The sequence below is a fragment of the Micrasema longulum genome, unplaced genomic scaffold (assembly GCF_059751315.1).
Source record: "Micrasema longulum isolate JH-2025_06_02 unplaced genomic scaffold, ASM5975131v1 h1tg000418l, whole genome shotgun sequence".
Taxonomy (NCBI): Eukaryota; Metazoa; Arthropoda; class Insecta; order Trichoptera; family Brachycentridae; genus Micrasema; species Micrasema longulum.
Window position 1 is genome coordinate 325,910 of NW_028277618.1, and position 26,945 is coordinate 352,854.

The 26,945-nt window shown below is 33.6% G+C and overlaps 3 protein-coding genes across 3 annotated transcripts in view; 2 read left to right on the top strand and 1 right to left on the bottom strand.

Moving 5' to 3' along the window:
• On the bottom strand, window positions 1-1,743 carry LOC148281706 (WD repeat-containing protein 18). Its single transcript, XM_088226276.1, has 2 exons — window positions 1,607-1,743; window positions 1-1,505 (listed from the first exon to the last, which is right to left on the bottom strand). Exon 2 carries the CDS (start codon window positions 1,492-1,494, stop codon window positions 229-231), a length of 1,266 nt encoding a protein of 421 aa, XP_088082402.1. The 5' UTR covers window positions 1,495-1,505; window positions 1,607-1,743; the 3' UTR covers window positions 1-228.
• A 97-nt stretch (window positions 1,744-1,840) lies between these two features.
• The window catches only part of MCTS1 (malignant T-cell-amplified sequence 1 homolog), a 49,598-nt gene continuing 24,493 nt past the window's right edge, over window positions 1,841-26,945 (top strand). The window contains exon 1 of the mRNA XM_088226279.1: window positions 1,841-1,983. Coding sequence (XP_088082405.1) covers window positions 1,973-1,983 — 11 coding nt within the window. The 5' untranslated portion in view covers window positions 1,841-1,972. The remainder of the gene's footprint in view (window positions 1,984-26,945) is intronic.
• On the top strand, window positions 2,163-5,951 carry AdipoR (adiponectin receptor). Its single transcript, XM_088226277.1, has one exon. It carries the CDS (start codon window positions 2,596-2,598, stop codon window positions 3,754-3,756), a length of 1,161 nt encoding a protein of 386 aa, XP_088082403.1. The 5' UTR covers window positions 2,163-2,595; the 3' UTR covers window positions 3,757-5,951.

Here is a 26,945-nt window from a genome sequence, read left to right on the forward strand (position 1 = left end):
TTTATTATCATTTGATTTATTGACAACAGAGTCCAAAAACAAAAGTAAAAAAAAATAATTAAAAAAATAATTAAATAGGTGGTTAGTTATAAAAGTGGATATTAGGTACAACAAAAAATAATATGGTCATAATTCATAATGCTTTGAGCTATATAGAATTACCTTGTTTATTTAGCAAAAAATAATAACATAAAACACGTTTAATAAAATTATTTTATAAAGGCTCTTTTAAACATTTTTCAAAATCTTTTTGACAGCAAAATTATAAAGTTCGGAATTAATTTGTTTTAACTGAGTGATTTCTGTATTAAGTTTTCCTACTTTGGCTTCACTGGATTCTCCACTACCCAAATCAGAGATTACATTATCACTTCTTTCTTCGATATCATCCCAAAATTCTGTAGATTCTTTACATATTATTTCTAAATCACAGTCGGTATCAATAGTCCTCTGGAAACTGTGCAGGATGAGAGACGGGTCGAAATCTTTAGCGAACATGTTTTTAGGGACTATAGTAAAGAAAGCATTTGTAATGGCACCTTTGTGTGGGATCCCGTGTGTTTTCTGTCTACTTGGAATGTGCCAGACAATCAACTGTTCATCGTTGGATCCTGAGATCAATGTTTCTCCGTCCATCGATAAAGACAGACAAGTCACCGCTTTGGTATGTCCCATAAACACCAAAGATTTATCAGAATCATTCAAATAATATTCGCGCATTCTCGGAGGGTTTACTATACAAAATTGGTGAATGACTCCATCCATCGTTCCGACAAACACATTCATTTCCACTAAATCCATTGTAACTGATGATAAGCTTTTATCGAAGACAAGATTTAATATGAGTTCTCCGCATGAAAGATCGTAGATTTTACAAGTTCTGTCGACAGATACTGTAACAAGACGCGAACGGATGCCGCCTTTACCAATGTAAATATCGGAAACGGGCAATGAATGATCAGAAAATATGTATAAAGGATCGTGTTGCCCAGCAACTGATTGCGAAGTTAAGTCTCCGACTGTATTGGATATAAGAGGAGCGAGACTCCAGACCATTACGATGCCATCGTCAGCAGCTGACACGAAATGGGAGCCATCATCGCAGAATTTTACGCATGTAATTGTTTGATAATGACGGCTTGCAATGGCTAACAAACTCCCGGATGAAATCTGCCAAACGTATATTTTTTCTTCGATTCCCGCAACGCAGTAACAACCATCAGGAGAAAATGCCAGGGCTGTAGCTCTCCCTGGCAGGACAAATCTCGTTCCTTGCACTTGTTCGTGAGAGTTAAGTGGCCAGAAATGGAGGATTGGTTTAGTTCTTTCTGAAGACACGAGGTAGTCTTCTCCAAGAAGGGACAGTGTCCTGGGAGCCGCAACACCTCCTCCTTTGTAGCTGAATAGTGATGTTCCAGAATGCACATCCCAAACGGATGAATTCCACAGCTGTCCTGTTGTGTCACTTGTTATGGCAACTTCTAACGGATCCATTGCCTTTTTAACTAAAAAAAAACAGATTTTGTAGTATCTTAAAACATCATTAAACAAAAATAACATTTTCGAAAACTTGAGGCTTAGACATAAAAGTGCGAAAATTAATTACCTTTTGAGAAATATTATCACCGAAATAAAAATATTTATCGATAACAATAATATTTTGCAGAATTCAATTATAAAGAGTTTTGAACACATGAAACTTAAAACTTTAACATGCGGCTCGGCGGACCATTTGGCTTTCGGCTGTTATTGACAGCACTTCAAGTTTCGCTACCTGTTTCAGTGACAGAATTGAGCCAATGAAACTTGCAACGCAACAATCTTTCTAGTGTTTCATTGGTTGAGAAAACTAACATGGACGAAAATTTTCAGGATGACCAACGTAATTTCGTTTTTCCTTGTTGACAGGTCTGCGGTGCTGCGGAAAAGTTCTTGACATTTGGCGAGGATAACCCTCGACTTCCCCGTAAATATGTTCAAAAAGTAAGTAAATCAATTATAATAAATGTACGAAAAAATCCTTCGATTGCGAACTCGCCGGTATTATAAAACTGCAAAATGTTTATTCTCACAATATTTTAGGTTACACTTTTGTACGTACTTCATGCGAATCAAATTCTACGCTCTCTGTCATTGGTCAGTTCTTGCCTGGCTTACTCGTGGCCAATATCAGTCTTGACGGAAAAATTGAACAAACGCGAGAAAATATCGTCTATTCGGAGGAGAAAGGTGTTTTCTCTGTGGGTAGTCGTTTCTGTCCGTGGGTCGATTTTCCTTTGCTTCGCGTGTTAATACTTGAGGAAATACCACGCCGCACACGCGCGGGCGGATATTGGGATCGCTCTAAATTTTTAGTTTTTTTATTCTACGGTTTTCCATTTAGTAATGGATGTGTAAAGATGCAGTATTCTGTGACGTAATTGGACTGCGACGTAAATATAGCCGTGTTGCGACATTTTTTTTGGGCTTGTAATATTTTACCAGTCGATTAATCGCTCGCGTTGTGTAGCGTTATCGGGAAATTGCCGTTTCGTACGGTCGCCGAGTTCGATCAAAACCTTCCGCCATTGTTCCTCGGCCAGCTGACTCGCCGAGATGTGGGTCGACGCGACAGACGAACCGACTCTGGACGGCGACGGTCTAAGGAGGAGACAGACATGGGAACCGGACAACACGAGCCTCAACTCTCGTCTGGATGATTTGCTGGACGACGAGTTGGCGGAGGAGGAGGGAGCGGGCTGTCCGCTGCCGTCCACCCCGGAGGACCAACACTTACTGGACCAAGAAATGAGAGAAGTCCTGAAGGCGGGCGTCCTGTCCGACGAAATAGATCTCGGGGCGCTGGCGCATAACGCGGCGGAGCAAGCTGAAGAATTCGTCCGGAAAGTTTGGGAAGCTTCTTGGAAAGTCTGTCATTTTCGAAATCTTCCACAGTGGCTTCAAGACAACGATTTTCTTCACAAGGGCCATCGCCCGCCGCTGCCGTCCTTCGGAGCTTGCTTCAAGAGCATCTTCAGGATACACACGGAGACGGGAAATATCTGGACACACTTGCTGGGCTGCGTGGCCTTCATCGGAGTAGCGATCTACTTCATTTCTCGGCCTTCCATCGAAGTGCAGATTCAAGAGAAGATGATTTTCGGAGCCTTCTTTTTCGGGGCCATTATCTGTTTGGGATTTTCGTTCGCTTATCACACAATGTGCTGTCACTCGGAGATGATGGGGAAGTTGTTTTCTAAGCTAGATTACTGCGGAATAGCACTCCTGATAATGGGGTCCTTTGTTCCATGGCTGTACTACAGTTTCTACTGCCACTACCAGCCGAAACTGATCTATCTGTCGGTGGTGGTGATACTGGGGTTGTCGTCCATCGTTGTGTCGCTGTGGGACAAGTTCTCGGAGCCGCGGCTGCGTCCGCTGCGCGCGGGCGTGTTCATGGGCTTCGGACTGTCGGGAGTGGTCCCCGCCGTGCACTACGGCATCATGGAGGGCTGGTTCAGCCAGGTCAGCAAGTCGTCTCTGGGCTGGCTCGTCCTCATGGGGCTGCTGTACATCATGGGCGCGCTGGTGTACGCGCTGCGTGTCCCGGAGCGCTACTTCCCCGGCAAGTGCGACATCTGGTTCCAGTCGCACCAGATCTTTCATGTGCTGGTGCTGGCGGCTGCCTTCGTTCACTACCACGGGATCAGCGAGATGGCTTCCTACCGCGTGACGGTCGGAGAGTGCGCTCGACCGTCCTCCGTGATAGTTTTCTAGCCATTTTTCTCCGCTTTCTTCAACAGCCAAGAAGAAGCGCCCCTCGGATATGATTTACCCCTAAACTAGACGCATTCCTGATCTGAAATTTCGAGGCAATGCTCTTTTGTTTCGGAGATACAATTGAGGTGTGTTAAAACGAAGACGGCATTCTTCACTTTTTTCGTTATGAGTAATATGCAATACAGGTTTTTTTTTTAGTACTTTTCCAGACTATCCTTGCAGTTCATTTTTTTAGTTGATAATTGTTAAAAGTTACTCACTGTGTACATTTTATTGCGATTAATCAGTAAATTATTGACTTATTTTGATATAATAGATGCATGGCAGCATGGTTTGGTTTTTAGTTTTTGTTCTGTAATGTAAAGGAGACTGATGTTGTTATTACAGAACTAAATACTTACTAGTAAAACTGCCATTTATGCTCTGAAACCTTTGCAGTTGTCGATACTATTTTTGTTTCTCTATCTATCGCCATATCTAACTCATTTCAGACCAACGGTGGAGATTGCCGTCTTTGTTTTAACACGCATTAACTACTGAGAAGAGACAGAAAGGTAGTCGCTTGTGAATCGGTGGAAATATCGCGCTTATGTAAATTATCAATTTGATGATGTTCATTATGGACAGGGTATGACGGTTCGCGAACGTGTGCGTGGCGGAGATTGTGATTAGAAATTCAGGTGCAAATACAAGTAATAAGATATTCGAAGAGAGTGTTCTTAGTATTAAATAAAGAAGTGTATTTTTATATAAATGTTATCCAAGTGTTTGTATGGCGGGAACGTGTTTCTGGCCGATGATGCGGGTATAGAGGCTTTTATTGATAATTTTTCTATTCTAAATTGCGCGCCTCCGTTGGGCCACTTGTGAAATACGTATTTGAAGGCTTCCAGAAAAATGAACCTTTTTAATGACTCGCTTTCATTTCATGATTTTATTTAATCAAAAAGTAAAAACATAAAACATATCACTCATTTTTACGTTAAAATATTGACATAACTAGTAAATTTTTATTTATTATGTAAATCTTGCTTCAAATAATCATTATGTTAACGAGGCAAATTATTTTGTATTACCTTCAAACTTCAAAGATATTATTTAAAAATTATGCTCTTGTGATTTCACTTTATAAAATATCCTGATAATATTCTAGTGACATTTCCTATTTTTCATTGTTACATAACATAAGCTCTGTTTAGCAATATTCTTCTCATGTCATCTCATTCAATATTTATTTAGTTACAATAAATACTTCAACTTTCTAAATCAAAGTTAAATCTTGTGATAGTCAAATATGGTGTCCAATTTTTGTTTTATGAATTCAGAAACAAATATTACATCGTACATTTTAAATTATGGTTCCTTAAACAAGCACATTAAAAGAATCATGGAGAATGAAAATACGCCGTGGAATTTAAAAAATCTAATTCCTATGTAATCTATAACTAATGAATTAACTTAGACAAGACTTTATTAGGGACCCTAAAGTGTCACTTATATTTTTGATCATCAAAAATTGTAAAAAGTTTATTTTTAAAACATCTAAATAATAAATTAAAATATGCAATTAGCTGTGATGCAGAAGAGTATAACTATTGTGATGCAGTCCATTTTTCAGGGGCTATGCAATTAATTTATTTTTCTTTCCTGCCCTTGGCTGCATTTAATAGTGCATATGGCATTGCATGGTTCACTAATTCTAATGCATTTTGATTACTCGCTGCGTGAAAGCAAGATGTTCATTCTAGTATTTAAGATCCTGGTTGAGGGGAATATTGTAGTTGAAAAAACATCATTATTTAGAGTAAATATTTCATGAGCGCTGATACTCGTGCATCATAGCCAGAAGCTAGCCACTGCACCATGGTGCGGATAAAGTAAATTTATCTATTATTTTATTTATTGAAATTCTAAATTCCATGCTAGAGTTCTTAGTAAAGTTGTTAATTACCGTAATTTGTCTTTGTTAAAAATAATCAATGCTTTTTGGAAGAAATGGCTTTTTTTATCTATGGTGAAAATCCCACTCAGTTCATTAGTTTTTTTGTTCATAATTCAAATATTTGCTTAAAAATTAAAACCAAAAATTAAATTTAGATTTTCAAATGACATTGCCAAATAGTTATATCACCTTTATTAATTAAAACAAAAGTACACACATGAAATTAAATAAAATACGTTTACTGTTACAATTCTTGTTTTTATTTGACAAAAATAACTTTAATTATTTCATTTGAATGTGACAGTTTTGAACTTCATTAAAACATTGACCAACCTTGAAATCAAATAGATTTCTGTATTTTTACCAACAACTCATAGTTTTTTTATGCGCTTCAGCCATTTGTTTACATAATTGTACTTTGTAATACAATCAGCTGTTTTAAGAAGAAAGAAGAAAAAATGACATAAACACAAAAAACTTTTATTATTACAGATTTTGTTTTCTATTGAGGCCATTCACATTACTTCAGAATTCCATTATGAGATAAATCAAGACAAATTTATTTTCCATCACTATAAAAAACTTTTAAAAATTCTTATCACTATAAAGTAATTAAATAAACACTTATTTTTTTCGAGTGCAGCTTCCGGAATAAGATTACACTATCACAAATTTTAATGAAAAATGGTCATCAAACTATAGGGACCAGAAACATCAATAATATTGATACATCAATGCAACATTAGATCATTTCTGTTTAAACCTTTCAGACCTGAATGAATTACTGTGGATATACAATACCCCTTTTATTCTGAATGACATACTATGATACAAATCAACAAAATTCCTGAAGCATCTTACGAAATGAAGGGTACACGGCTAAAACCGACTGATTGCATTTTTTAAAGTTATTATTGGCATTTTTTTTCTCCGAAACGAATTCAATAAAATGATTTATTATATAAATAAAAGGCGAGTGATACTTTAATCCACAAATTTGTATAATAAATTACAATGAACTTCCTTCAAGAATTTTCACATACAAACTTAAATGTTTTCAATAAAATGATATATTAAAACTAACAAAATGTGGCTCTCTGTCTTAAAAATTGTAGGAAATAAATATGCAGCAATGGCTGGAAAAAAAACAGTCAAAATGCGACGATTGTTGCAGCGAGCTTGTTTTTGTCAATTCGAGAAAGGAGTTTTAAAAAAAATAAATTAGACTTTTTTGTTTCTTTTTTTTGTGAATGTATTTAAAAAAATTATATATTACAGTACTCTCAGTGAACTACCACCCTAAAAAACAGGCAAGTGTCCAATCAGTGTAAACGGCGGATTTAGTACATGCATGCAAAATATGGTTAAATTCAAAATGAATATTTCTTAAAAGATCGTTTTTATTGAAGAATCTGTGAGGATTTGACTATATGAGCTGCAGTCTGTTGAAAATTATTATCTTCATCCTCAGAATCCAAGCCTCTCGATATATTTAACCGCATATTCCTCAGAACTTAATGCTATCCATTTTTCTTAACATTTGCGTTAGTTCTAAGTTTTCAGTCGCTGTCTGAATCTATTTTTCTAAAGGAATGAAGTTGAGACTACTGAATTTGACACACGAATATCGGCGAATTATAGAGCCTGATTTTATGCTTTCAACTAGTAAAAAAATGGCGGGTATCAGTAATTGTCGGATTACTGAGAGAGTACTGCACATTAATTTAAAACCTACTATATTGAATACATGAATACAGTGTCCCACAAATAAGGTTTTTATTCTTCTTTTTGCTCTCCTGTAAAATTCTTTATTTGATAATGAGCCTGTCCACATACGAGTCATTCAGGAATTCACTTCCAAACTCCTCTAATGGATTTTCAACAAAACCCAGATATCAAATTTCGGTTTGGAATTATTCAACACATGTTTATTCAGTCAAATAAGTTTGACTTTAGTGAAATATATTCTTGTAAAACATGCCTTAAATTCCATTTAGAAGGACGGCTGGAATTCGCTTCAAATAAGTTGCAGAAAAAAATAAAGACCCACAGATACCAGTAATGAAAAATAAACTCTCCGCTTTTAATGTACGTTAGTAAATAAATCTTAAATTTCATGTATATTTTAATAAAGACACGGGCCCAAAGGGTTAAAGATGTTAACAGTTTTAATAATGTCCTACTGTTGTATAGATGTAGGGAATACTACCAAAGCTTTTTCCGACTAAATTTAATTATTTTGAATTTTCAAAATTAAAATGTGAGACAAGAGTATTCAACGTTTTCATATAACACCAGAACCTCTTTTTACACGGGGATGCGTTTAACCCTGTACCTTGTAATTAAAGTATAGTAAATAAACAAAAAATTTGGGTAGGGTTTCCTTGTGTAAAAATCATTTTGGGTAGTAAAAAAATGTCATTTCTTTTACCTTCATTTTATTAAATAATTTAACATGATTACAAAATACTTTAAAAAATCGTAGCAATGATAATTCACTATCACCCTTCCTTTGTGCATACCTCTCTACGCCTAGTAATTTAAAGAGCGATGCGGAGAATTCCAAAACGAATAGTTTAATTATATTAATATCACGCATTATTAAATTAAGTTAAATTTTTTTTTGTACCATGTTATTTTGAAATCGTGTAATATAATTATTTCATCGAATTTGACTTCTCTAATTTGTCTACTGAATTTTATCAATCAAATATGTTTTAAAATATATAATAAAATCATTGGCTAACGATTTTTGGTAAATAATACTACACATTTTAGTCAGTGACGTATAAAAAATAGACACGTTACTAGCAAGGCAAGTGACATTTCAATATGTAGGTAATTGCCTTCCGTGCTTTAATATTCGCTTATGTATGATGTAGCTAGTATAGGAATAACGTGTCTTATTTATTATACGTCTGTGATTTTAATGGCTTTAATTTGTTTTCCTTTGCACAGGTATAATCATATTCTTTGTCGTAAGATTTCCAGTTTATTTGAAATTCTACACCTTGTGGCACTATTCACTAACGTGACATAATGTCTTATATAATGTTACCTCATTTATTGCATTCAAATGAACATGTAACAATAAATCATATAAACACTTTCTTTTGTAACTTTTGTTGATATTAATCAAGTTTATTGAGAAAATGGAATCCTGTTTTATAATCTGCAATACCTTCATAATCCATCGCTTAATAGTAAATATTTAGTTTTATTTGCTCGGATTAATTAAAATGGTTACTAAATATTTAAGATATTATAACTTATTGCAAAGCTGAGTTCATAAACTATATTTGTCTGTATGTTTTTCATTTTTATAGCAATTATTGTAATAATTATATGAGCAAGATAGTTTTAAAAGCCATTTCGCTTTTTTCCCTATTGATAAGAACTTTTAAGGTTCAAACTTATTTAATTTTAACAAAACCATTTTGCAGTTTGCCAATTTTCCATGGCTATACATAAAGCCTCAGAATTCATCATGAATAAATGATTTTTTTTAAATATGTTTATTGGTTGAGTAAATTATTTTATTTAAACGTAAGATTGTGGGTATTTTAATTATTAGCATTTTAATTATTTTAGCATCATCAAAACAAAGAAATATAACAATCAAGTACACTTTATTTTCTTGTTTTTCTCTAAAGATCTTTTCCAAAATTGTGACATGTTATCTTTTGAATACTTGTTTTTGTTTATATTGTAATTTTGGAGATCTCAAAGGATTTTGTCAAAAGTTTATGACAACAATAAATACCTGATATAGTTTAAGTAGCAAATAATTTCATCTTGTACTTACTAAAAATGATACAACAATCGCAAAATGCACTGTATTTAATTTCCTCTAACCCCCCTTAGAAAATAACTAGCCTTATTTTATTTATAGACATTTTTGTTATTTAATTTATTGTTCTTTTCTCTCATACTAAGGAATCTTGTGAGGCACATGATTGAACATTATAATATTATCAAAAATTGATTAAAAATTAAATCAGAGTCATCCACTTCTATGTGTCTGTGGAGCATGATTAAATTATTTTAGCTGTTTTTTTTTTTGTATGTATAAAGAAATATAGATTTATTGATGTTTAATTAAAATCAATTGAAAATGTAAAAAAAAAATTGTGATATTTCAAAATAAAGGTGATTAAAATGTCAGTATGTGTTTTTTTTTACCTGCATAAAATTTTTTAGTTTTAACAAATTCTTTGTTATGAAGCGTACTACTTTTTCTATTCTGTATGAAAGTTGAAAATGTTGTAAATATTAGGCGAAAGCGCTCGTTGGTCAAATAAAACTTAACCGAGGAATTTTATCGACTTTTTTATCAAAATCATTATTAATGGAGTTTTATCAAGATATTTCTACAAAAAATACCATTATTCTTAAATATACTTAAATTTGAAATATTATTTACTAAAAACAAGTATCTTCTACTGCCATTTCCCAACGGGAGTAGACGGACTGGATCTGGATGTATTTCACTTACTCAGGACATAAGTTGTTTTAATTTATTTTGCACTTAGTAAACCTGACTTCACTTTTCAAATACCACGATGTCAATTATCTAAAAAAAGTTTAAAGTTAAATAATTCTCACAAAAATGGAAAAAAATGTATTACATGAATTAATAGAAGAAAAAACTAATTATTTGACAAATTGTAAAGAAAAAATGTTGCGAGTTTTTCTCTACTTTTTCAATGCAACTGGCCCTTAATGTTATTCTTATTTTTTTTGGCTTTTTCCTCTCCCAACTAGGGTTTTCTAGCCAGTGTCGAGTTCCAGATTTTTATTTACTTTCATATTTACACATGTGTTAGTACTATAAACAAGTTAGTGTGTTAGTATTCAGTATTACATACACTATACACATAACTTATTTACAACATAATACCATTTAGATATTTACATAAAATTTTAAATACATTTTTATTGGGTAGGGATGGACAGGAGAGTAGAATCTGAGTAGGAAATAAAACATTGATATCGGAGAGGTCGGATAGGAACGCAAGATAACAATCATTTATGGGTCATCCAAAAAATACATGATTTAGATTTTCCTCCTTTCTAGTATTATATTGCTACTCTTAAGCACTTTTTTTACTATATTATGTAAAATATAGACCCCTTTTCGAGGGATGCCTTCATTTATTTGATTACTGACCAGTTTCTGAGCTACATGTGCCCTCTTATGTTATAATTTAGAAATGAGTAAAATCCTATTAACGGTGTCTACATAAATCTAATATACATATGAGGGTAATGAATCAAGTTCTTATATAAAAAAGTAGTTAGTGTTTGTATGGAGTGAGGGTGATGGGGTTTGTGAAATTCGATCTCTTCTCGGCAAATTTAACAGAAGTGGAAGTGGTGTAATAGCTCAGAAACCGGTTTTTAATCAAATAGACAATAAGTGGTTCTTCTTAGATTTTTTTTTTGGCTTCTTCATCTACCAACTGGGGTGTTTTAACCAGTGTCAAGTTTTTTTTTTTTAATTGAAATGTTTTCACATATTAGTAATATATACAATTTTTTGTGTTATTATTTAATATTTAGTACACTATATCATTGCCTGAATTGAATTGAAAAATTGAATTGCTATATACGTATACACTAAGCACCCGTCTCGTGTTCCATTCAACTAAAGTTCTGGAACTTAACCTGTAGTCAGTGAATATGAAGCAGCGTAAAAAAGCGCGACATACATCTTAGAATTCACAGTAAACTGACATAGACAGTTAGTCTTTTTTACTCTACTCGTTTTGCACGGCAATGTTGACACGACAACTCTCATTTTTCAGAACATAATTTCAAACTATCGTTCTACGAATCATATAATATGTTTTAAAAATATAATGAACATGAGTTAATATTATTTTTGTATTCCTCAAAATTCAGTGAACGTAAATAAATGGGTCTAAATTCTAAGAAATTTAAAGAAGATTCTGACTGGGATCCACCGTAAATGAATGTTAATTTACAAACTTTTTTATATACCAAAAATGAGTATCCTCATTAGTAACAGTAGCCCGCTAATATCAGAGACACTCCTTCTTTATTTACATTCAAATCACGTATAAATTGTCACTTCCTGAATATTTCAGCTTTTACTTTTTCCTCTCACTTTTCTTCCCTCTTTACCCCCTCCTCTCTTCTTACTATAATGTAGATATTTAGTCAATTTTTGTTTCTTAAAAAATATATATGTTTATCAATATTTTGTTCTATAATGAAAATATTATAACATACCAACAATATGTTCATATACCAATGATTTTCTCAAGTTGAGCGGTTTGGGTAGGTAGGAAGAAATTGCCTTAAGTCAATATACCCGCCCTTATGCATATGTATGTAAACTGTATATGTATATAAAGTGTTTACATGTAGAATTAAGAATAGTCCAGAAACCGCATACGCGCATTAAACTGGAGGCGACTAAATTACTCATAAATGAGTAGTTTTACATTTTGACCATTAGTTCCTTTGTAGATATTGCTCAGTACGCAACTCTCAATTTGAATTCAACTATGCCGTGTTGTGTTGTTTTAAAGTGTGGAAATTCTGCTGATATGAAAAAGAAATAGGATGGATCACATTTCACGTGTAAGTAGCAAATTCACATAATTGATTTATTTTGGCATCTGTCAGATTGTCAAAGAAAACAAAATGGACACTTTATCAGTGATGGCAGGGTAGTCAATTTTTTTACGTTACTTTGCTCATCTAATAGAACTAAAATTGGACCTCTAGGATTAGACAACGCTGTATATTTTATTTTTTAAGTTCAAAGTTTAATTCCTCTTATTAAATAACCCTTTACTTATCTACTCTGTTGAGTCAATCAATGTTTCCGCGGATACAATAAAATTTTAGAGAAATTAAAAATTCTATGTGTTGACATAAAAATAAAATAAACAAATAAATATCCTTTTATTGATAGCATATCCATAATCGTTGAATGCAGCCATGGTCTAAAAAAAACTAACTTAGTTTCTATGGGTACATTTTCGTGTCACTGGCTTTAAAAATATTTTAGTCTCTAGGGCGCATCTATTTATTAATATGTCAATGGAAATTTCGTTTTCATTTGAACGTCATTTTCAAATTTCGTTTTTCATGGAATATTCTCGAACGTCACCATATAAATTGTCTATGGCTTTCCGCGCTGTTAAATTTAAATGAGGAACCTATTTTTCTTTGACAGCTCGCAAGTTCTAAGTCACGCCGTCACGCGACGCAAAAATAAGAATCCATGAGAAGATTAAAATAATCATAACTTATTATAATACCTAATGTTATTAATACTATTCGTTTTGCGATAGGGTTGTTTCGTGTATGATTATTATTATAATATACGTTCATTATTTCGCACGCGAATAAGAAAAAAATATCTAGCCACATAGAATCAAGAATAGTCCAGAAGGAGCGTAGAATCATATTTGAATACATCGGACTGTGTCCAATAATTCCCCCACTTAGACACACTTTCGCCACGCGCATACGTTAAGTCGCCGGGTAATGTTGCTTGATGGGAAAAAAAAATCATAACACAAATGTAAGGTAAAAAAAAGCAATCTGTTAATTTCTCTAAAATTTTATTGTGCACGCGGAAACATTGATTGACACAACAGAGTAGATTATTAAAGGGTCATTTAATAAGAGTAATTGGATTAATGAACTTTGAACTTAAAATATAAAACAAATTTTATTTGGCATAAAACGTATATTTTTATATCATGTTAAATAATATTTGATGTTTTAAAGATAATGTCGTTCAAATGTCCCCCACGGCGTTGTTTAATCCGAGGTCTAATTTTCATTAGTTCTTTTATTAGATGAGCAAAGAAGGGTAAAAAAAAATCTACCCTGGCAACACTAACGAAATTTCCATTTTCTTTCTTCGGCAATCTGACAGATGGAAAAATAATTTAATTTTTAAGTAATGCATTTGTTATATACACATTCATTTGTAAATTACAGATGAAATGTGATTGCATCCTGTTTCTTTAAGATCCTAGCAGTATTTCTAAACTTTAAAAGGACACAACACGGCATAGTTGAATTCAAATCAGGAGTTGCGTACTGAGCGACGTCTACAAAGAAACTCATTGGTCAAAACGTAAACCTACTCATTTATGAGTAGTTGAGTCGCCTTCTGTTTGATGTGCGTATGCGGTTTCTGGGCTATTCTTAATTCTATGTTTTTATTCTTAATTATTAAGAAACATATTTTAAGAACCAAGTTTTGTTTCTAATATTCATTTTATTGATATAAATAAAATAAATAGTTAAAACAGAGTTTGATTCTTGAAGTGTATTCATAGTTGATTGAGGTGAATAAGTGTTCTCCTCATAGAATTAAGAATAGTCCAGAAGGGGCGTAGAATCATATTTGAATACATCGGACTGTGTCCCAAAAACTCCCCACTTTGTCCCACTTTCACCGCGCGCATGCGTGAAGTCGCCGCGTAATGTTGCCAGATCGAAAAAATATAATCATAACACAAACGTAAGCTATATTGAAAAAAAAGCAATTTGTTGATTTCTCTAAAATTTGATTGTACTCGCGGAAACATTGATTGACACAACAAAGTAGATAAGTAAAGGGTAATTTAATAAGAGTAATTTAATTAATGAACATTGAACTTAATTACTAAAACAAATTTTATTTTGTGTAAAACGGATATTTTTATGTCATGTTAAATAATATTTTATGTTTTAAAGATAATGTCGGTCAAATGTCCACCACGGCGTTGTTTAATCCAAGAGGTTCAATCTTAATTAGTCCTCTCATTACATGAGCAAAGTAGCGTAAAAAATTGACTACCCTGGCAACACTAACAAAATGTTTATTTTGTTTTGTAATGTAATGCATTTGCTACTTACACGTGCATTTGCTACTTACACATGAAATGTAATCCCATCATGCTTCTTTTTGATCTCAGCAGTATTTCTACACTTTAAAACAACACAACACGGCAAAGTTGAATTCGAATCGGGAATTGCGTCCTGAGCGACGTCTACAAAGTTTAAATTTAATTAATTATAAAAAAAATACTAGCTTGGCAACACTAACGAAATTTCCATTTTGTTTCTTCGACAATCTAACAGATGGAAACATAATTAAATTTTTAAGTAATGCATTTGTTATTTACACATTCATTTGCTAATTACACATGAAATGTGATTGCATCCCGTTTCTTTAAGATCCTAGCAGTATTTCTACACTTTAAAACAACGCAACGCGGCAAAGTTGAATTTAAATCAGGAATTGCGTACGACGTCTACAAAGAAACTAATGGGTCAAAACGTAAAACTACTCTTTTATAGAGTAGCGTAGTCGCCTTTTGTTTGATGCGCGTATGCGGTTTTTGGATCATTCCTTATTCTATGGTTCTCCTGTAAAATATGGTTTTTGTCGGTTATAATGTTTTGGCGTTCTTGGCTCGACATGTAATGATGTAACATCGACCAATTAATACATAGACGCGCCCTGAAGTGGTATTCTGAATCTTCTCTACAGAGAGTGATTAGTTTGAATATATATTTTTTTTAATGCAACGACACTTCGCTTCATATAATGGCCACACTGATGATTAAACGTCAAATGGTGTATTAAACTGCTTCAAAAACGGAAATAAAACTAATGCGGTTTGGTCAATTCAACCTAATTAAGTGTTTTGGGTAATGCTTTATGTCGCAATAATGTTTTAAAATAAAATAATCATGTTTTATTTCACGTGTTCATATTTATTTGAGTTCATCAGTGTGGCCATATATGAAGCAAAGTGTAAACGCATACAAAAAATAAAATCCCCAAATTAATCGCTTTCTAGGGGGTAGAGAAGATTCAGAATAGCACCCCTGAGCCCTATAAAATTATTACACTTAACTGATGCCCAACGCGTACGAGTATTTAGTATTTAGTCGTTCTTCGACCACAATTCAAACACGTGAAACCAAAGATTGCAACCCAAAACACTAGATTATTTATTTATTTATTAATATAATCACTAGATCTTCAACACAAAGAAAACTTAAACAAATACAAACTAATACCACCTTCGGACAAATCTTAAAAAAGAATCTGCTTTTTAAATATTGTTTTAAATATGCTAATATGTCTTCTTGCCCATACTGATCCTCGTGGTTTCGGATGTGACAGGGTTTAAAGAACACCCTGTATATGGCGTGATAGAATGGCATGTAACGTAAGACGAGAACGACCAAGAAAGACGTGGCATGATCAGATAAACCAAAACTTTAAGTCTGGGCTGTTATTCCAAACGCCCTCGCGGCCGTATTATCTCGTGTATTTACATATAAAATACACGAGAAAAACTGTTTTCTCGTGCCGCGAGAGTGATTCAGAATAGCACCCCAGGTCACGTCTAAAGCAGACACAATATAAGGGCATGTATGAAAAGTGGTTGAAAACGTGGAAAAAGCTCAGAATGTATGTATGTTGGAATAGACGTGTGTGGCGTTATATTCTCTCTGCCTGCTCTTTCAGAGAAATGGCGTAGCGGTAGTAAGAAGTACTATCAGTAAATGTTGATTAATTTGACTTTTATGAATTTATCGCATTTAGTATTCGACCTTATCGAAATCGATAAAATTAAATAAAACTACATCATTATGTTGGTTCGATTCGATGTGATATTAAAGCTTAGGTTAATCATTCATAATACTTATAAAAAAGAACAATGGAGTTTACTTTATGCGTATCAAAAAATGCAATAATTGTGACTATCAAATCAAATGTTGTATGTTGTGTTGCTAAATGCACTGAAAATTTAATGATAAGGTTATTTGCACTGACGTATAATTTTTATTTTATTTTATTTGATAAATTTATTGCATAAATAATTATACAGGTTTAATACCAGGGAATCTATACAAAACTAGTTAATTAGAAAATTAATACGAAACGTCCTGTGGTTAGGAATGTTAGGATAGTCTGGTTTATAATAAATCTCCATCTTTTCCAAGATGCAGATCTTAGAAAAGATTCTATATGATCTAAGATTCTATTTATTTATTTATTTAACTTTTTGTACATAATGTTATTTGTACATTGGCGGGCTTATTGCCGAATGGCAATTTCTTCCAACCAACCAATAAAATAAAAGTTTTATTTTTATAATTCAAGTTATAGAACATTCAATAGAGAAAAAAAAGATTAAAAAGTTAAAAATATATAAAAATAGAAATAAACGTATTTGTTTATAAATTACCTTAAATCAAAACTATTACTCAATGGGAAAAAGGAAAAAAGAGGAAAGAGGAAAAAGGAAAGGAGGAGAGATTAAGGAAGAGAAAGGAGATGTTTCTTCAGACGTGATTTAAACAGAGATAATGTAGGAACATCTTTGATGGTGGATGGGAGATGATTCTACAGTCGAGCCGCATGGACACTATATGAGTTAGAGAAGAAAGAGGAATTGTGTATGGGTATTAAGAGAGTGCCTTGAGAATGAGAACGAAGAGGTAAACCATGAACTGATAAGCGTTGAAATTTTTCACGCAGGTATATAGGAGCGTTAGGACTAGAAAGTACATTGAACAGAAGTGAGAGGGAGTGATAGTCTCTCCGCTGTCTAATTTTGAGCCATTTCAGTTGCCTACGATAATCAGAAATGTGGTCATATTTCCAGAGACCAAAAATGTACGTTATGCATGTATTCTGAAGTCGTTCAAGTTTATCGAGTTGCTCACAGCTTAAATCAGTCATGGAAACATCAGCGTAATCTAGAATGGGTAGTAGTAATGCTTGTACAAGAGTGCATTTAGTACTAATAGGTAAGAATTTTTGCAACCTTCTAAGTGAGTGTATACTGAAAAATATTTTGCGGCTTAATTCATAGATTCTATATGATGTATAGATCTAAGATTCTATATGGACGGACCGCGCATGATAGACAGCTATCTATCTGATCGAGTTCTTTGTGTTAAAATTAAAGGTATAGTATCTTCTTCATTTATTGCCAAGAGTTTTTTTTTTTTTTGTATATTTGAATGAACATTTTGGTTGAAAGGGTCAATTCCTCATATTTTATTGATATCGTTTCTGTTTGTTCGGAAATTGCACGAAGAGATAATTATCTCTGATCAATAATGAATACCATACACAGTGAAGTCCACAGCTTTCAAGGCCTCTTGTAAGATCCCACAATCATAAATAATGCCACCGACAATAATTTAGCTTAGTTTAAAATAAATAAATTATGTGAATGTATTCTCTCTGCCATATTCAACCCGAGTACCTACATATTTTGCGCGGTCTTTAAATTATTTATTTATTATTGATTTATTTACGGACTTATTCAGTCTATTACGTTACTTTTTTTCTATACATACAGGTACGATTACAATAAAATACAAATTAAGTTTTTAATTTTCCAGTATTTAAAAAAAATCACCTTCAGCTCTTTGACTTCACAAAAATCAACAGGTGGAAGAATTGAAGAAATATGGATATTCATACATAGGCAGAATAGTAAAGAATGGTGGCTCGGTAAATGCCTAGACTTCCTAATTCCCTTATTTTAAATGAGAATAATATAAATATGTGATAGACGCACTAAAATGAAGAAGATTCAGCTTCTGGATATCTCGCATGACTATTGGTCAGAGAATCAAATTCAATGTTGCTAATGAAATTACCAAAATAATTTAAGGAATAGTGCCGAGATATTCACAAAATGAACTGAAAAATAATGGATTCTCGCTGTTCTTTCGTGAAAATTAATGGTTTATTAAAAAACAGTAAAGAGTAAGACTAGTCAGTAGTGTTGCCGTTGGAATGCAACTGGGCGTTCACACCCTCGATCAAGGACTCACTGAACCCCAACTGACTAGTCCTACTCGTTAGCGTCCACGTCGCGAACCCCGGGCAATGGGATCACATTCATAACGGTGTGACCACAGCAGATAAAAGAGGATGAAAGGCGAGTTTCTGGTGCCTCCAAACCAGAACTAACCAGCTAAGGGAAGGTAACCCCGACAGAAAAATTCACCAGAGAAGGCAACGGGAAACTACTCTGGCCATCTTTTCCAAGGAATCACTGTGGCGAGTACATCCAATAAGCAGTCGTCCCGGCTGCGGAATACAAGAGTAGCGCAGGACCGAGATGCTTTCGCTGTAGTGATCGCCAACGTCGGGGGGACCTGACAAGGCACCGCAAGAAAAAGAAAATGTCATTGAAAGTATTGTCCATCGCTAGAGACTGCTTTCTCCCATCTTTCTGGCAGCATACGAATACCATCTCGAAAAACCGACTCATCTTTTAATGTAATCCACGAATTGAGCCATTTTTTGGATTAAGCGGTAATCGGAAGGAGCAATGTCCGGTGAATACGGCGGGTGAGGTCGGATTTCACATTTGAGCGTTTCCGAGTATGCTTTGACTGGCCTTGCAACATGTGGCCGAGCGTTGCCACGCTGCAAAATTACTTTTCCGCGTCTTTCCTCGTATTTTTCTTCAGTGCTCGGCTCAAACCCATCGATTGTGGTCGATAGCGATCTTCCGTGATGGTTTCGTTAGGTTTGAGGAGCTCATAATACACTTCACCCAGCAGATCCCACCAAATACAGAGCATGAGTTTGGAACCATGGTTATCCGGCTTTGCCGTCGAAGTTGATGCATGGCCGGGCTTACTCCACGATTTTCTACGCTTCGGGTTATCGTAGTGTATTAACTTTCATTACCAGTCACGATTCACGATACGATTCATAAAACCTTTTCTTTTCTGCCGTAGGACCAGCCGTTCACTCGTGGAAAAACGCCGTTCGATGTCTCGTAGCTTCGACGCGTACGGCACCCAATTTCTTTGCTTTTTAATAATTCCTAATGTTTTTTGTTTTTTTTCTTTCTATATAACGCCTGCATAACATATATTCTCCTCTACAGATGCAAATCGTGGCACCTAACTAGGGCCCAAAACGGCAAAATTCTCAGTTTTGAGAATAGGTGTCTCAGAAGAATCTTGGGTGTGCGGTGGTTTGACTTTGCGAGGAATGGAGTAATAAGAGAATAGACGCAGCAAACTCCGGTGACAACTGTCATCAAGCGGAGGCGATACGGTTGGCCTGGCCATGTACTGCGGATGCCTCCTGAGAGCCTTAACCACGTCTGCCTACTTTACAAGGCATCAGGTTCTCGACGTCATGGACGTCCACTGCTGACTGTTCGTCGGCAGCTCGTGTCAGAACTACGGGACGCGAACCTGGCTTGGGAGGATGCACAGGAGCTGGCAGCCGACGGAGATGCTTGGAGGATCTTCGTGGACGCCATATGCTCCAACTAGGGAGCGGACATGGAATGATGATGGTGAATGTTTTTAAACGTTTGGCAACTGTTATGTGATCAACTCCTAATGATTCTGCAAGTGCATTTTGCGTCTTCATCAGATCGTTCTTTATCTTCAACGTCAAAATAATTATTTTCAAAGCGGCGAAACAAATCCTGTATGTTGTTTCTGACAGAGCATGGTCGCCGTAAGTCTCCACATCTCCACAAGAATTCTACGTGCAGTTTTAAATTTTATTTGGAAAAAATAATACCGTGAAATTCCCCGCAAATACCCTTTTTGGCACGAATTTCGACATGTTTAACGCTGTGAAAAATATGTTCATTATACAATACTAGCGGACCCGACAGACGTTGTTCTGCCCGAACGCTGGCAAAAGACTTGTCATTGATAAGTAGGTACCTAGGTACTTGTTTGTGATTAAATTCCAAAACTAAAACTGGTTAATACTCAAATATTAAATTTAAGTAGGTACCTTGGTACTTGTTTATGGTTGATTTCCAAAACAAAAAATAAATATTTTTTCAAATATGGCGTTCTTTTTGCAAACGTCAAACTCCGGTCTTCTCACCAACAAAGGGAACTCATGTAGGAATACGATTTTTAAAAATGTATTGAATTGAATTTAATTTTAGTATTACCAAAAACCCTGTAAAAAAAATGGGTAGAAATTATAAGGAATTTAAGGAAAGAATATGATTGAGATACACAGAAAACAAATGCCGTTTGTAAACGTTTATTTTATTTTTTTATTTTATTTTTATTTTATTATTTTTTCACGCCCATAAGGCTTTTACATACATGAAAATTTTACAAAATATAAGTATATAAACAACATTAAATTTAAAAAATACAATATAAAGCAACAAAAGATAGAACGGTGTTAAGAAGTAAAGTTGGTATAAAAAAAGAAGATGAGTATATAAACAGCATAGATTTTTAAAAAAACACAGAATAAAGAAATAAAATAAAGGAACAAAATAAAGGAACAGTGTTAAGAAGTATAGTTGGTATAAAAATAAAAAGATGAGTGTATTAACAACATAAATTAAAAAAAAAAAAACAATATACTGTAATAAAATATAGAACTGTGTTTTAAAGTTAAGTTGGTTTTAAAAAAATTAAAGCAATATATATATATTTCTATTTTTTTAATAAGCTAAAGAAATACAATTAAAGGTTTAAAGCAGCTAGGTACATAATGTTATAAAATACAATATGAAAAGAATATTAAGTTCTATTTGATAAGGAACATATACATTGATATTTAAAATTTACAAGACTCACGCTAAAGACATCGATGTTGTTAGCATATTGGTTCGCGAGTACATGCATCCGCATTACTGGCGAATTCGCGCTGTAATTGGTCGATGATGGACCGCAGTAGAACAAAGTATTACATCGGGTAACTCGACCAGGCACTCGCACATTAATCAAATTGATAAGTTCACAACAATCGAACATCGACATTATTATTTTAAACAAAAAAAGCAAGTCATTTAATTTTCGTCTGTTTTCTAATGTTTGGATGTTTAAATAATCATTTAAGTATGAGTAATTTATGTATTCAATCGGTATACTTAATTTAAAATTGATAAAACGCAAAAATTTATGCTGAACTCTTTCGATGTCCTTAACATGAACCCTGTAATGCGGTGACCATATAACTGAGTTATACTCGAGTTGACTTCGCACTAGGGCAATATACAATGTTTTCATTATGTTTATAGACTCAAAATCCCGTATCGTTCGCAGCAAAAATCCCAAGGTTCTCATGCTCTTATTTGTAATGTTTTGTATATGTTTAATAAAGCTCAGTTTTTCGTCAAAAAGAATACCTAAGTCTGTCATCTCTGTAACTTTTTCTAAAGGTGAAGAATTTATTTTATACGTGAAAACGACGGGATTCCTGTTGCGGCAGAATGTCATAATTTTGCATTTTTGAATATTAAGAAATAAATTATTTTTTTTACACCAATTATACAAATTATTAATATTTGATTGCAGAGTTTCACAATGATTAATGTCCGATATTTTTTTAAATATTTTAATATCGTCCGCAAAAAGCAAAACTTCGACATCATGGAAACAGGATGTAATGTCATTTACGAACATTAGAAAAAGAACAGGCCCTAGGTGACTACCTTGTGGAAGACCACTAGAGGCAGAAAAACTGTCTGATTTTACATTTTTGATTTTTACATATAGAAACCTGTCAGATAGATAGGCTCGAAACCAATCAAGGATAGCTCCACGAAAACCCAAACCATACAGCTTACTTAGTAATATTTTGTGAGAGACTTTGTCAAACGCCTTAGTAAAATCGGTGTATATACTATCAACTTGATTTTTATCATTAAAGGCTTCCGATATGTAATTTTGGTACAGCATTAGGTTTGTGGCAGTTGACCGCGCCTTTATAAAACCGTGTTGTTTAGTGTCTATTATATTTGAGACATCATGTTGAATTTGGTCAAGTATGAGTGACTCAAAAAGTTTGGGTATGACTGATTGGATGCATATAGGACAGTAGTTTTTAATATCTGAGTCGTCCCCCTTTTTAAAAATTGGAGTTATATAGCTAGATTTCCATTTGGAGGGAAAACATCCCATTGATAATAGTTTATTGAAAAACGTGGTGAGAGGTTCAGCTATAACTGAGGCACATTTTTTGAGAAAAATAGGCGGAACATTATCAGGACCTGCTGATTTATTTTCATCTAAAGAGAGTAGTCTCTTCTTACAAGACAACATATTAATTTGACAGTTTGAAAGCGTAATTGTTTTATCAAAAGTAAAGGTTGGAATCTTATCATCTGGAATAGGTTCATCATACACTTCCTTAAAGAAATTTGCAAAAAGGTTTACAATATTTTCAGTGCCATTCACTAATTTTCCATCTAGATGCATAGCACTTGGATATTCGAAATAAGAATTGTTTAATTTTTTTATGTAGTTCCAAAGATTGTTTGAGTTTAACGCCGAATTTTCCATACTTTTTACATACGATTTAAAGCATTTAAAAACAAACTTTTTTTATACATAAAAAAACAACATCTTTCCATTTTTTTGCTAATGCATTCTCCTCGAATGCACCCCTGGTAGATCGATGAATAAGACATTTATGTTCCTTATTTCTTTTTTACATATTAGATTTAAAAATATAATATCTACGAACACGCACAGCGCAAAGATCTATATTTCTCTGAAAACCGCACGTAAATCGGTTTAGCCGTTTAGGAGAAGTTCAGTGACATCACACGTAGAGAGGAATTATATATATAAAGATAACCGATGTCCGATGATAAACTTTGAGGTGAGAGTTTATCGGGACAAATTTTGTTCTATATTTTTCTTGAAAATAATTTTGTATTAACCCTCCCGTGCCTAAGGGGGCTATCTAGGGTCCCCCGGGTAGCATATTTGTTCAATAACGTTTTTGTTAATCATCATATTGATTTAATTTTTTGCATTTCTTCTAAGAGCAACTTTTGTTTTTATGCCCCAACGTCCAGAATGTGTTGGTCAGTCAATTCGTAGATTTACCGAGACTGATGTTTTTTTTGACAATGTACGTAAAATTAAGTTAAAAATCATAGAAATATTGAGAAAAGCAGATTTTTAATTATTTTTATTATTATACAGGGTGTTCATTAAACTCTGTCACATCCGAAACCAGGATGATCAGTATAAGCAAGAAGACATATTGGCACATTAAAATATTTTTTTAGAACGAATAAAATTTAAAAAAAATAAATTTTAAAAAAAGCAAATGGTTGCTTACTTCTGCAGGGGAGGAACGAGGAGGGGGAGGAGGGAATCTGATACGCCGCCGACCGCGTGGCCACGGCCCCCTCGCTTCTCCCCTGCAGAAGAAAGCAAACATTTGTTTTTTTTAAATATTTTATTTTTAAATAAATATTTGTTGTAAATAAGCTAATATGTCTTCTTGCCCATACTGATCTTCGTGGTTTCGAATGTGACGGGGTTCAAAGAACACCCTGTATTCATATTTTTTCATTTCTTATCTTTTACGTTTGTTATATTTAACATAATTTAAATCATTATCTTAAGTGTAAACATTTTTTTTGATGTGTGCATGAGTGTCCTACACTATAGTCCTTAAAATATAGCTTTATAAGAAAGACAGTTGTCATCAAAGATGACGACTCTTCGAAACAACGCCGCACTTTCAACCAATGTTTTTTTTGTAATACATAGCGCAATTTTGTTAATAAAAACGCCATACTCCAAATTATTCTAGCTGCTTGCGTTTAAAAGTTATAACGGTTTTAAGTATATAATTTACCACCGGTATAATGAAATATCGTAAGTAGAGTTTTGAGTATTAATTAAGTATCACATCTAGAACACATGTGCAAAAAACCAGCTAGTTTTGAAACATTTGGTGTTTAAAATCTCAAATTCCTGGGCTTACTTTCTTGTTTGATTTTCCTTTGTTATTTATTTATTTTCTGCTGATTTTATGTATGTATATTTTATTTACTTGTGTCCAGGTGTTTTGTTTTGTTTCATTATAATTGTTTTTTCTTATTATTTTGTACTGTGTTGAAGGCGTAAGCCGTCGAATAAATAAATAATTATCGTATCGAAATTCGATTATGCACCTACCTATGTCCATTTATTGTCATTTAAATGATTTATCAGTAAATTGCGATCACTTGCACGTGAGAGGCGTTATATCCTACGATATTATCAAGCACCTGTCCACCTCTCTAGTAAAATCATTTCAATAAATCAACTAATAATTATTTAAATCAGCGAGACTGATTTTAAAGATAATAAATTAGTTGGCTATGTCAATATTAAATTATTTTGCAAAAAAACACAAACGTTATCTGTTACTCATCAGTTCATCAGTTTAGTATCTTTATTTGAAATAGAAAACTCTGATAGCGACTTATTTTGGAATTACAGGTAACTAACCGAATTTTCTTATGTTCTGTTATCTCTAGAATTCTGTTTGATTAAATATTAATTCATTATTGTTTTTCGATGAATTTAATTTACCTTTCGCGGCCGGATTGTCATTTTAGCCATACTATATTGGCTAGCATGCATTCCAGATGAACTAGCTGACAGGCGTCTCACGCTTAGATCAGCTACGTCTACGGCGAGAGGAAAAGTTATTATACCTCTACGCAAACAGCGCACTAAATTTAATGAACGCGCATTTGCGGTCGCAGGCCCTATGGCATGGAATGCTCTCCTAGCTGAGGTGCGAGGCTGTGAAAGTGAAGTGATGTTGCGGAAAAAACTTAAAACCCTCTTGTTCTCTAAATCATTTGAATAAATCCGTAGCATGTGACAACAAAATAAATTGTTTTAATTAAATTACAAATTTAAAAGCTTCAATTAAATTAATTTAACAATAGAATCACTATGTAAAGCGCCCCTGAGGTATTTTATTACGATAATGGCGCTATATAAGTTATCCATAATAATAATAATAATAATAGCCAAATTACAAAATCGATGATTACCCATATTGAATGTTAGCTCAATAACCACACTTCGATTTTCAGTCGAAACTGAAAATTATTTAAATGACAATATTTTGAGTTTGTCCAAATTTTTTTAGACAAAGACTGGATTTAACACCCTAGGGAGCTGTTAATATAAGCATAATATATACAACAGAGATGAAGAAAATTTTAGAGAAGGTAATATAGAAGTCTAGGCATTTACAGGGCTTACGACCTGTCATTGGCTGGTTCAAGTGGCCACTTTACACACTTTGTAACATTCGCCATTCTGCCCATGTTTGAACATCCACATTTCCTCAACTCTTCCATCTGTTGACTTCTGTGAAGTAAAGGAGCTGAAACCTTTATTATGCGGGTGAGATTCATCCGGCTGAACCAAATCACTTACTAGGCAACGCCTGAAAACAATTTTCCAATTTTTATACTTCTTCTTCTACCAGGTAGTTAATTCAACAATGTTTGAGTATGTCCAAATGCTTGCAGACTGGCTGGATTCCCTCCCTAGGGAGTTATTCATATTTAAACTTATTGCAAAAATGAATAACTCCCTAGGGAGGAGATCCAGCCAGTCTGCAAGCATTTGGACATACTCAAACATTGTTGGCATATTTTTCATTCATTCCAGCTGACCGGACAATCAGCCATATTGTTTATTGTTTAAAAAGCTAAGGCGGCAATGGTTTGGGATGAAAAACGGACATACACTTAATACTACTTATTTACTTTAATTTTTTAGATGTAAATTTACAGTCAAGTTAAATTTACTTACCAGTATAACAGTAATAATGATTAACAATTATACTAAATACGCCTAAATTAAATATTTCTAAAAAAATACATAACAAACAAATTAATTATCACTATCCCTAATATGCAAATAGCATTTCACTCGAAAAGCGAAGATGCTTTCAGCTTCGTCGAGACTTTCTGGCAACTCATTAAACATTTTTATACCTTCATAGTAAATGTTATTTTGAGCTGTAGTCAGTCTCACCTTCTGAAATCACCTCCACTTCTCGTTCCATAACTGTGGAAACCTTTATTTTATTGTATAATTTTCATCGTGTACCCATTTTCTTGACGTCACAACAACCAAGGCCAAACACGTCGCGTTTTTCTGCAATGCATTTTTATTAAATTTCTTTTTTACATTTATGTATGAAAACATTTCTCCACAATATCCATATTGATTTTGAAAATACAATTAATTATTCCAAATCCATTTCATATATTTTTATCGGTATTCGTAGTATGTGATATTTCCCTATTGCTTTGGTTTCATAAGTTGTTATTGGTGGATATATACTATATTATCCACAATACTAAATGATAATACAATTCATATTGAACATGTTATTAATAAATCCTGAAAACTCCTTGGATTTATTAACAGAAGCACAACTGACTTCAAACATATC